The sequence below is a fragment of the Belonocnema kinseyi genome, chromosome 10 (genome assembly GCF_010883055.1).
Source record: "Belonocnema kinseyi isolate 2016_QV_RU_SX_M_011 chromosome 10, B_treatae_v1, whole genome shotgun sequence".
Taxonomy (NCBI): Eukaryota; Metazoa; Arthropoda; class Insecta; order Hymenoptera; family Cynipidae; genus Belonocnema; species Belonocnema kinseyi.
Window position 1 is genome coordinate 76,055,653 of NC_046666.1, and position 12,840 is coordinate 76,068,492.

General features: G+C 36.4%; 1 protein-coding gene across 1 annotated transcript in view; it reads left to right on the forward strand.

Annotated features, from left to right (window-relative positions):
- The window catches only part of LOC117181210, a 64,816-nt gene that overhangs the window by 19,851 nt on the left and 32,125 nt on the right, over positions 1-12,840 (forward strand). Inside the window, exons 9-15 of the mRNA XM_033373774.1 lie at positions 1,482-1,642; positions 2,245-2,430; positions 2,575-2,711; positions 2,894-3,135; positions 6,477-6,617; positions 6,782-6,918; positions 10,819-10,998. Of these exons, the coding sequence (XP_033229665.1) occupies positions 1,482-1,642; positions 2,245-2,430; positions 2,575-2,711; positions 2,894-3,135; positions 6,477-6,617; positions 6,782-6,918; positions 10,819-10,998 (1,184 nt within the window). The remainder of the gene's footprint in view (positions 1-1,481; positions 1,643-2,244; positions 2,431-2,574; positions 2,712-2,893; positions 3,136-6,476; positions 6,618-6,781; positions 6,919-10,818; positions 10,999-12,840) is intronic.

Below are 12,840 nucleotides of genomic sequence, written 5' to 3' on the forward strand. Positions count from 1 at the left end.
TTCTATTGTAAAATGGACCGTATATGTGCATTGACATGATTTCAGGGCAACGTTTGATCAGATTTGACCCACGTCCGGACATACGATTTTTGATTTTCTTTTCTCTTTTCATTTGTTTAGACTGTAGCTTTGAAAATCTCATATTTAAAAATGTTACATTTTATAATTTCTATTGTAAAATGGACCGTATATGTGCATTGACATGATTTCAGGGCAACGTTTGATCAGATTTCACCCACGTCCAGACATACGATTTTTGATTTTCTTTTTGCTTTTAATTTGTTTAAACTGTAGCTTTGAAAATCTCATATTTAAAAATGTCACATTTTATAACTTCTATTGCAAAATGGACCGCATATGTGCATTGACATGATTTCAGGGCAACGTTTGATCAGATTTGACCCACGTCCGGAAATACGATTTTTGATTTTCTTTTTTATTTTAATTTGTTTAAACTGTAGCTTTGAAAATCTCATATTTAAAAATGTCATATTTTATAATTTCTATTGTCAAATGGACCGTATATGTGCATTGACATGATTTCAGCGCAACGTTTGATCAGATTTCACCCACGTCCGGACATACGATTTTTGATTTTCTTTTTTATTATCTTTCCTCTCGAAAATATGTTTAAAAATATGATATTAAAAAATATCACATTTGATTAATTCAATGTCAAAATGGACCGTATATGGGCATTGGCACGGCTGGTGAGGCCCGTTTTGTCAAATTGGACACTTTTTTGATAATAGAACATTAATTTTTAACTTTGTCTTCCCACCTCGTGAATGCGGTGTATCGATATTAGTATTTGAAAAAGGAGTAAAATATATTTTTTTAAATGGAAAATTAACGTTTGTAGGAAAAAATCTGATTTTTCTCTCATTTCTTTTTTAAGAAAAGATTGGAAGAACCGAAAGTGAGGCTGTGTTTTTTTTAACCTTCCCCTACATTTCTATGCAAAAAAAATTTAAAAAAAAAATGGTGTGAAGCCGTCTATGTCAGGCGTCTCGAACTTCAGGCCTATGTAACTTTCTGCTTTCCAGAGGAATGTCTAATAACCGGGACGTGAAAGCCTTTTTTAATGACAATTATTTTAGTGTAGACGTGAAGTTCTTTTGAAATTAAAATCATTTTCCTTCACTCATTTCCCGACTGATTTTTATTTTTTATGAACAAATTTCTTGCAATTTAAAAGAATTTTAAATCAAAGAAATTTGACACACACACACACACACACACACACACACACACACACACACACACACACACACACACACACACACACACACACACACACACACACACACACACACACACACACACACACACACACACACACGCGCGCGCGCGCACGCACACACACACGCGCGCACACTCACACACCGGGTTGAGAGGGGGGGTGCAAATTTGATCGTTTTTGTTTCTTCTAATTGTTCCTACTATGCAAAAGTAGTAAGATGATACGATTTTTGATACAGATTCAGAAATGTTGAAAGCTCTCGAACCGTGGAAGGAAGAAGCAGATAAACTAGGCAAAGCACAAATTGGTACAACAAAAGTTTATCTTCAAGGATTAGACATTTGCAGAAAAGGCGCGTGCAATTTAGCAAATGTCCTAACAGATGCGATGGTCGATTATGTATGTACAATATTATTATTTGTGTTATTTTTGAAACGTGGAGATTTTTTTTTATTGAAAAAAATTCAAAAACATTCATAAACAAAATTTTATAATTATGGAATTTTATTCAGTGAAAGCGTCTTACTCTCTCTGAAAAAAGATTAACAACAACTTTGCTGCATCCTATTTTTAAAAATAAATAAATAAGTGTTATATATTATACTTCGTTAATTTCATTTCTTTGTTGATTAGCTTGGCATTAAAAAGTTATTATCTAAAAATTGCATGCATTGAAGTTATAGAGAATCTGTTTCTCGAGAAAGTAAGCTTTCATTCAATAATAACACACCATTTAAACAAAAATTGGTAAGTATCGATACAAAAAGTTCAGTCAGAAATATAAGTTTTTTAATAAATATATTTTTCCCGTGACTTTTTTTCCCTCACAACTACATATTTTAGAATGATAACATTAGAAATTGAAATGATTAATATCTGATACGTAGTAACTGCATATATTTTTAAAGAGCTATTGAGACAATTATAGCCTTCATAATGCTACTTAAATAGATGCGTTCGTCAATCTAATTAATAGATTAATCATAGTTTTATAATTTCAGTATGTAGGTCAAAATGACAAAAAGACTTATTGGACTCGTGCAGCAATTTCTGTCATGAATGCAGGGGGTATACGTGGCGATATAAGTGACGATCCTGGATCCATTACATACGAAGACCTTGTTGTGGTCCAGCCTTTTGCAAATAGCTTTGATGTAGTTGAATTGAAAGGAAGCGATATTCTTAAGGTTGGTGTTCTAATACAAAACAAATACTTTAATCAATTTTAATATTTTCATTTAAAGAAAATGCTTTAGACTGAATTTATTATTCGATTTAATAATATTATACTTTGGATCATTCAAATACAAATTTATTTAAATTTCCAACAGACTTTAGAAAAGGCGGCTCTTGTGAGTTACAGTTCAACTAAATTTATCGGAAAGAGTTTTCTCCAGTGGTCAGGGATCAAAGTTACTTACAACCTATCCAATGCAGATAATTCAAGAGTCATTGACGCAAAAGTCAGGTCAGAATCAAATTGAGAATTTTACTACTAGAAAATGATAAAACTTTAAAAGTTACATGCCAGAAATAAATGTCTTTCGCTGCAATCAAACAATATCAAATTTGGAATTAATTTTGGTGACAATAAAAATTATCGATAGGAAATTACTCACTCACACCAGTTAATTTAAATATAATTTACAGGTGCCAAATTTGCGAATTTCCAAAATACGAAAATTTAGTACCAGAAGAATGGTATAAAGTTGTGGTACCATCATTTTTATTAAGTGGAGGCGATAATCACACTGATATCCAACATGGGTATCGTAATCGCGAACCAGGACCTGTAGATATAGACGTGATTGCCGATTTCATCAGAAAAAAGAGTCCAATTACCACTGGCGTTGAAGGAAGAATAACGCTGCTTGGAAGCTGGAACAAACCATAATGGAGCTAGAAATCAAAATACCCTCAAAATTGTTGAAATTTATCAAATAAACGTGACAAAAATGACCCTTTCATAATTATATGCAGTAAAAAGAAACTCTTATTTCAAGACTAAGAATGGCCTTGTTTTAAATCTTCCGGAAAAGTGAAGTATGCCCGCTGAAATTTATTATGGAATAATATAGCCTGGGTGCAATAAAATTAGAGGGCTGATATTAAGCCGCTATTAAGTGTTAAAATACAAGTCACAAAATGAGCTGAAAATTAGTCGGAGCATAGACTAATTTTCAGTCGCCGCGCCGTTTAGAATTAAGGGAATAATAGCCTTCAGTCAATACCCAATCTAAATTGAAAAGCAGTTATTAAGCTTACTTAAGAAAAGCTTAGATTATTATTGCTAATAATATTATGAAAAAATGAGGAAGCTTATTTTTCTCTTAGGTTCAAGATGTTAATATGTCAAAAACTTTTTTTTGTATTGAATAGTGTGCCCTTAGCTGTCCCGGTATATATCATTAGTCACAGATGCACTTTTGTAATGCAATCAACTGATCTGACAAGAACAGTATGCCTAATTTTACATATTGGTCAAAGCATAGTTTTTCACTCTATCATCCAAGGAACGGGTTGAAGCCGAGTGCAGGATCGGGGATCTTCAGCTTAACGTAGAATCCGAACCACCAGAACCTTGGTAAAAGTACGTAGAAGACTTTCCATAGGTACCAGCTCAAGGATCGAACCTTGGACCTAGAACATGACGTCCGAGCGCCCAACCGCCTGAACCATCGATGTTCTTTGTATCAAATTTTATTTTTATTACATTTAGTATATTTTATTAATTTAATTAATTGATATAAATATACAATTTGTTATTCCTTTATATATATATATATATTATTAATTTATTGATTATATTGATTAATTTTGGTTAAAATCGTATTATATTTATTATTATTATTATCTTTGAATTAATGTATCTCCAAGATGATTCTGGGTTCGAATAAGAGTAGGAATCAGAAGATTATTATTTATCATAGCGTGCCACGTTCCAGTTGATGGTGATTCGAGCAAAGTAAAAGACGCGGCCTGCGGGACTTTATGTGATACAATAAGTAATTGCATTCAGGTTCAAAGAAACATTCTACTAGGAGATATGAATGGATGGGCTCACGTCCAACGTCAGAGAAAAGAAAGGGTGCTAGGAAAATTTAGGATTCAAAAATAAATAGTTACGGATAATTATTAGTTAGTTTACGTTCAGAAAAGGGCTTATTTATTACAAATACTTGATTAAAGCATAAAATAATCTACATGTATATACGTGATGCTGAGGAAATAGCCACAGCATAATTGACTTCGTTGTTGCGCATGAAAAACTGAGAGAGCTAGTAAAAGATACAAGTTTCATGAGGGGTTCTGCATGCAATACTGATCATCACCTTCTAGTCGCCAAAATAAAGTTAGGTCAGGCATAGATAAGAATGAGAATGAAAAAAGTGACACAAACGCGAATCAAGATTAAGAATTTGCAGAAACCGAAAGTGAGAATATATTTTTAAAGTAGGATAAACGAACGTCTGAATGAAGCAACTTGGAAGGTGCTAATAAAAGGAATAAATCATTTATGTATATAACGCTCATTTCGTGATTATAAGTTTACTTCCTTGATGAATAATTTTGATGAATGTTTAAAAAGAACAACTACTAAATTCCTGAATTTCAAATTGAAAATTTTTAAATTTAAAGAAACAGTCTATTCCATATTTTGCAGTTTTTGCACGCTCTTTCAAGAAATTTTGTTTCTGAAAGTACATATAATAACGTTTTTAGTACGTTTCCAGATAATGAATGTTTTTGGTAAAAAAATTCCACTTTGTAGTTCAAAATTTTAGAATTTTGTGAAAAATTCGTCTTTTTTGTAGTAATAAATTAATCTTTTTGCTCAAAAATTCAACTTTTTGATTAAGAATTCTTGAACTTTATTGAATTTTTTTGTAGTAAATTAACCTTTTTGTTTTAAAACTTATGTTTTTAGTTTAGAATTGAAATGTTTGTTTTAGAATTCTTGAATTTTGTTAAAAATTCTTCTTTTTTTGTAGAAAATTAATCTTTATGTTTAAAAATTTATCGTTTTGGTTGAAAATTCATCTTTTTAGTTACAAATTTAACAACTAGGTTTTTAAAGTAGAACTGCTTTCTTAAAAATTAAAAAATAAATTTTCATTCTTAAAAATTAAACTGTTGGTTGAGATTTCTTCAATTTCATTGAAAATTGGACTGGGTAACAAGGGGCGCGGCCGGGGACCCAAAACGGTGGGCGACTTCTAAAAAAAAGCTCATTAGCGAAAAGAAAAAATTTGTTTTAAGGAGCATAACAAGAACGTATTAGATTTGGGTAAAACTTTACGCCCCCATCCAAAACTGTTGTAACAACTTTTTGATTTTTTTTTAAAACGAAAATTCAAATTTTGATTACACAACAAAAATAATAAAAAGAAAAAATTCTGTTTCGTCGTCTAACTATGAAAGTTACAAAAAAGATAAATAAAAAAAATGGTGCATAAAAAAACTACAAATTCGTTAAATTCAATTTTGATAAGATGCGTACTTTTTGTTTTATTTGTAAAAAACAACATAAAGTGTAAAAAAAAAATTTAATTTTTGGGCCAAAAGACATAAAGTATGAAAAAACTAAATGAACCAAACTTATTCACACAAAAAAAGCTCAAAATTCGTTATTAATCATTTTTTATGGAATACGTAGTTTTTATTTCAAGCTTCGTTTTAATCGTAAAAATTATCATTACAAATAAAAAATTAATTTGTTTTAATAACAAAATAGTTTATTTATATAGGGCGTAGTTTTTAAATTATAAGGGACATTATAAGGAACAAAAATATTAAATTAATCATTATAAATAAAATTTGTACTTTATTTTGCAATAATTGAATAAGCAAGCCCGGGCCGAGGTATACAGACAAATGTAATATACATTTGATATTATAGTGTTAAAATTAATGTAGGAAATTTTGCATTTTGGAAAAAATCGAGGGCGAAACACGAGATACGTGATGAGAATGTGTTCCAGAAGGCCGAAGAAGCTTTAACAAAAGATAATTTGCAATCACCAAATTACACTTTTTGTCGATGCTTTGACCATTAATTTTGAAAAGTTTGTGCACAAATGTGGGGAAGTACAAAAACCGAGCATTGGTTTGGTTTGGGTGTAATGTGGGCGGGGGGGGGGGGGGGGGGGGGGGGGGGGGGGGGGGGCGTGAAGCTCCCCCCTGGCGCTCAAGCTTCAAAGCCTATTGTGCGACACCCGTGTTTTGTCTCAAGGCAGTTGCAAATCTGCGTCGAGTGTTTTTGGATTTCGGCGGCTTTTCCGTTGTTACCAAAATTCTGAGATTATTACCTCTCAGATGCCAGGCCTACCCATCGCACAGCAAGGGACGCCCTTCCTTGTCACTGGTAAACAAAGTGAGCCTCGCCAGCTATGCAATCCGCAAGCCTCCCTAGCAGGCTAGGGGGGGAGGAGCGATCCCTCTGAGGTCATCAGTTAAACGCCCAGATTCGAAGTACTGCCGAGGTGTGTTATGTTAGTGTATGCATGTGTATGCATGTGTATGCTCATTACTCGAAAGCGTCCAGCGACCATCCCGTGTGGTTGCCCCCATACGGAGCTTCCAAGCGCAAGGAGATCGCTGACTCATTTTCGAGTGTTCTCAAAATCAGCTCGACCCCCAACGTTGGTCCCACTTATGGAGCCCGTTTATCCTTGGTAAAACATCAGCTTTTTCTGAGCGGACCTATAGTTTAAGGTGGGTTCCGAACCACCGAAGCCCCGGTAAAAGTACATAGAAAAATTTCCATTGGTACCGGCACAGGCATCGAACCCCAGTCCTCCTCTTTGGAAGCCTGGTGCGAAAGACCGAGAATACAACGTGAAATAAATACATTATCGAGCGCGAGAACCAAAAGTCGCGCATCCTAGACTCTCTCTGCCCTATCGCATGATAATTCCATTATAATTCTTCATGTCCATAAATCATGTGCTAATCCCTGAACATTTAAATTGAAAATGTAATAATAATCTGCTTGTTATTAATTATTTTTTTCATTTTGTCCAGGGCACAATTTGTTTAAAACAAGAATACAAAATCATTAGTTCGACTGGCAAGAGTGGAACTCTATAGAAATAACTCCTTCGTATTTATCAATTCGGGCTACTTCTATTTTTTCGCCTCGTAGCTTGACTGATTGGTTATAACGTTCTTCTCGGGTCGTACGATGATGGGCCGAACCCGCGTGTTGAACGTGTAGACTATAAAGAAACACGCTCGGGGTGCTTACGAAACTTCGGTTCGTGTACTGACCGTTTTTCTTCGCTAAAAATTTCACGAGATGGAGAGGGCTTCACTTCGGTAACACGGTTAATACTCTGGTAACTACGAGTCGGCTCAAATTCCTTATTGGTATTGATGTACCGTAGGATATAAACTCGAGGCGCATGGTGATTGTCCTCAATTACGCGAGGTCCCATCTTTTCAGGGGTAATTTCCAAGGGGGACGCGTAGAGGCTGATTTGGTCATCCACGTATGAGACGTCGCTGGTGTTTACCGCAGATGTACTTTTAACAGGAGTAGAGTTATAACCTGGAAACTCAGGATCGTAAGGGGCATCAGCTGTATAAGGATCTGTGTCGGACTTTGGCGGTGGGCTGTGCGAAAGACTGTCCGCATTATCTGGTTGAAAATAGGGCGTTTCTCGGATGAGATACTCAGTGAGATCGTCGAAGGTATCGGCGTATGAGAGGGGAAAATTATCCAGTTTGACTAAAACTTTACTCGTCAACCCTTCTGGGCGATGCTTAGAAGTCGATAGGGGCTCGGTCTTTTTTGTTCTGGATGGTAGGGGGGTTGGGTGGAATATGTGTTGTGACGCCGGGGAGAGTAGTTGCCTGGGCGGCCTTCCTCTTTGCGGCAATGCGTTTTCACAGACTGGGCCGATTTTTATGTTTGCGGTCGTGATTTGCCTTCGACATGAGTCATAATTCTTTTTTAAGGAAAGACTTATTCACGGCGAATCGTGCACTAAAAACACCTGTACATAGGGGACACTTAGCAATAGTGTAGCACATCAAAAGGTTATGGGTCCATCAATTTTAACTCGCACACTAGGGCACTAGGGAATTAGGGAGCACTCTCCGTAGTCGTAATCTCTTATAGTATAATCGCCTGGACGTTGTCTTCCTTCTCCTTCTGAAGTTCGTTGGCCGCTTAATCGCTAGCCTTTTCGAAAGTTTGGGCAACACCTCTTCTTTTCTAGGGTCTTGGTTTCCATGAGACCTGAATCCAGGGTGGCGTTCCTACATAAGAAGCAACAAAGTCACACAAAAGAAGGAGGCAAAGAGAATTAATATCTGAGAGACAAGAAGTCAGCGTAAATAAGAAAAAAGAGCAAAAGGGATAAAGAATAGCCCTCGTCGAAAAAATCTTTTATTGCGACCCGGCAAGAGCTCAGTGGATGGGTACTCGCTGTGTCATCAGACGAAGTGTCCGACTTGAACTCGTCATGAACTCATCACCAAGTCGGTAACTGCGCGTAAAATAGGCTGAAAAAAAAGCAAAATTATTTAATATAATTTTAGTATATAGTTATTAATGTTTAGAGTAAAGAAGTTAAATTTTAACCATGTAGGTTTCCACCTAAGAAAATGCAAATAATCAGAAGTTCGGGAAAGGGGTTGGATAAGGAGATTTTTCCCAAATAATAATTTGCGTAATTACGCTGTGCCGTATTGGTATCCAACACCGTTGTGCCTAGGCAAGGTTGGAAATGAAGTAGGTACTTTGGAAACAAAGTCGGTACGTGCGACGGTTGTCGCTTTTTTTTATGCTCCGCGAAGTAACTTATCGGGGTGGGGATGAGGGGGCCTCAAACATCGCTCTCTCTTGTGAGATCCAATCCACCGGACCGAAAGAAGTTGTTGTGTGTTACCCGTTTGGGCATTGTTACATAATCGGAGAGAAATTTGACATGACTGGAGTTTAAAGTGACGTTAATTATGTGCGGCAACAAAGCCGGCGAGCGAGAAAAAACACAAAAATCTGTTAATTTATTTTATAGAAGAAAAAATGAGTAAAAAAGAAGAGGAGGAAATGGGGTAGAGGGTCGAAGAAAAGGAAAGTTTCTGGTAGGTCGGGGGTCGCAGGACCACCTCGACCTAAGTGACTTGCTTCATGAGAAAGTCTTTTGGCATCGCATGTTTGCGAAGAGGATCAAAATTATAATTCCCCAGAGAGGAAATATGTTTAAAAGGCGATACTGACGTAGGTTCGTAAAATTCAGTGGCGGTTTCTGTGATATACTCTGAAATGTATGGGAGTTGAAATTCTCGGTGAAGGACAGAGTTCTTAGTATATCTAGGGGTTTTTGTGAAACGGCTGAGAAATTTATTTTGAATTATCTTAATGTGATCAATATTACTTTTTGACGCGCCTCCCCATATTATACATGCATAAGTTATGATTGGTCGGATAAACATTTTGTAGATTAGAATTTCATAATCAGGTTTGAGACTCGAGTGTCTGTCAATGATAGGATTGAGGCATGATATGACCCCGAGGGCTTTTCCTTTAATTTCCTGGATCTGCTCTTTTCATTTAAGACGTTTGTGAAATTTACCCCCGAGGTATTTTACGAAAATTTTCCATTCTATTGGTTGGTTAAACATTTTTGGTGGATCTATTTTAGCAGGCCTTCTGACTGAGAAAAGAATTGATTCTGATTTTCTACATTAATTTTGATTCTCTAAAGCTGAGCCCATGTCTCAATGATTTCAAGAACTTTGTAAAGTAATTTTAAGATTTTCGGGACTGACCAAGAAGCAGTAAATAGTGCAGCGTCGTCTGCATATAATCCAATTGTAACTTCGGGGACCTCAGGGATTTCGTTCACATATATAATAAAGAATACCGGACCTAGAATGCTGCCTTTTGGTACACCCGCTCGGATCGGTTTTTCTTTTGAAAGATACTTGCCTATTTTGACTGAGAATTTTCTGTTAGAAAGATAAGAGTTTATAAAGAGGATGAGCCCTCTTGGGAAGTTGTAATTTATTAGTGTTCTGAGCAGTCATACGTGCCAGACACTATCAAAAGATTTTTCTACATCGAGGAAAACAGCTCAGGTATGTTTTCTTCGATGAAATTTAAGCTAAGGGCTTCGGTAAGCTTGAGCAGTTTATGCAAGTGAGCATTATTTTTCCAAAAATTTTGCTCATTGTATTAAAAGGACTAATGTGTCTGTAGCTGTTTGGATGATATGGATCCTTGCCTTTTTTCTGAAAAACTAGAACGTGAGCTGTCTTTCATTAGTTAGGGAAGTAGCTTAACTGAATGCAAGCATGGAAGATAGTGGCAAGAAGAGTTAGGCAGGAGATAGGATGCTTTTTGAGGACAAAATTTGAAATTGAATCAGGGCCGGCTGCTTTCTTATTTTTAATTTGTTTGGTTAATTCCTTGTAGGTTATTTTCTTGAAATGATCGGTGCTTGGGATTTTGAGAAAGTCGGAAAAAATTTTGTCGCAATCAGCAATGTGTTGCGGGTCACATGGCTCGTCATGTGGAGCAAAGTTACCTTCGTAATTTGCTGTTAGAAGGTTTGCTTTGTTGGTAGGAGAATGCGCGAACGTTTGATCCGGTTCTTTTAGAGGTGGAATACACTGGAACCGCAGTTATATCCGCCGTCATAGAACGTAAACATTCACTTATATCCTCCCGAAAGGAAATCCCACCATTGCTGCTCAACGAAGGAGAAATGGCCGCGCTGCGCTTTGATTGGCTTGTTTGTCACGTGGTACTGCGAGGTGGTGGATGACAAGCGGATATAAATGAGATTTATGCAGGAATATAAGCGCGAGAGGTTATAAGTGAAAAAGGATATAACCGCGGTTCCAGTGTATTAATTCGCTTCATTATTAGGACTTTAGTCATACGATATATAGAGTTATCTTTAATTTGAAGTTTACCAAATTCTATACTCCAGTTTTTACATCGGTGCTCTCGAACTTTAATTGCAATATTTTCCCGAAGGCGGTTAATGATGTTTTTAAGAATGCAGGTTTTAGTTTTTTGATGTGTTCGGCAAAGTTTATTACGGTCTTCAACCTCAGGGCTGAGAGGTAGATCGTATTTTTTAATGGTAATCTGATGGACTGAAGCGTGAATGGCAGTTTTTATGATAGAGGTTAGGTTAGATACGGCTTCGTCGATGTGAGTACTGGTTGTTAGTTTAGGTTCAAAATTAACGTGAATTTCTAGGGTCGAGTTAAATGTTTGCCAATTTACCTTTGCAAAGTTATAGCGAGGCGCGATTGTTTATAAATTCAAACAAATTTTTTCCAATTTTGGTGGTTGTTTAAATATTTTTCTGGAATCATTTTTTGTAAATTTGCGAGAGGGAGTCTGGTAGAGCGAGACAATGGCGTACGTTCACGTGAATTTTTTTTCTACAGCTGTAGCTTGAAGGGCTTCAAGTTCAGGAATGATTAGTTCGTAATGGTCAGTATTTTCTTGAATTAAGATCGCAGTGCCTCTATTAGTGTTGTTTCGATATAACTTGTGGTTGCGAACTAGATTGATATTTATGGATTCGCTAAGTAAATTTACAGTGAGCAAGCAAATTGTTATTTTGTTTTTGTAGAAGCATGTGGTTAATTCATGCCTTTTTGAGGATACCCTGAGCATTCCAAAAAATTATTTTTAGAGTATTGTTTTTGAAGATGGCCATTTTCGATGGCAAGTGAAATTATATTACTTATAATCTCGGCTGTTGAATTTATAACTTCGGTACTATTTATTTTTCCTCCCATAATATCAGTGGTTAAGATTGTTGCTCTTTTTAATAGATTTACAAGATTTATTCTGATATCCTGAGAGGAAGTATTTTTAGTAGGAAGACCAGTTGGAGTAGTTTTAATTTGTGGGCCTGGAATTTTCTTGGCGATAGGTGGTTTAGCATGAGTGCGAGTAATTTTCGGTGTTTTCGGTGGTTGCACAGTTTGAGGTTTGATCGCATGCGCTTCTGAAGTAGATGCCGCGGCAGAGCTATAAAGTTTTAATTTTTGCTGTGGCTGGACAGTGACTGGTGGGGTGTATTCGCGAGTGGGGGCTTTTCGGTGCTGTCTGTAAGGCTGCTTTATTAGGAACCGTTTTTTTTTATTTATTTCGAGTTTAATGATTAAAGGTTTTCTGGACACTTTTTTAAATGCAGAGCAACCTCTGTAGTTAGCGGGATGGTCTCCAGCACAGTTAGCGCAAGTGGCCGGCGATTAGGGTGACTAGATCAATACGCTTTACGACGGGTATATTTCAAGGAGACTCCTTCAGCGTACTATGGTTCTGTTTAGCGTTGAATCCATTGAGCAAAACACTAAACAGCATGTCTCATGGTTTTAGAATTCATGATGATGAGTTGTACGCTAATTCAGCCCAGAAACTGCAGCAAGTGATCTAGGGATCTAGGGTTCAGTGTCAGTCTCCGGGTCTCCGTGTGAGAACATTTTTTCTCAGGGTTTCACCACCAGCCTGGTAGTGATTTTTTTACAAAGATCGGATGGCAACAAATTCCGTATTGCTTAAAACTCGAATCCACCCACAGTACCATGTATGGTACGTTTCACACGTGAAAAGAAAATCA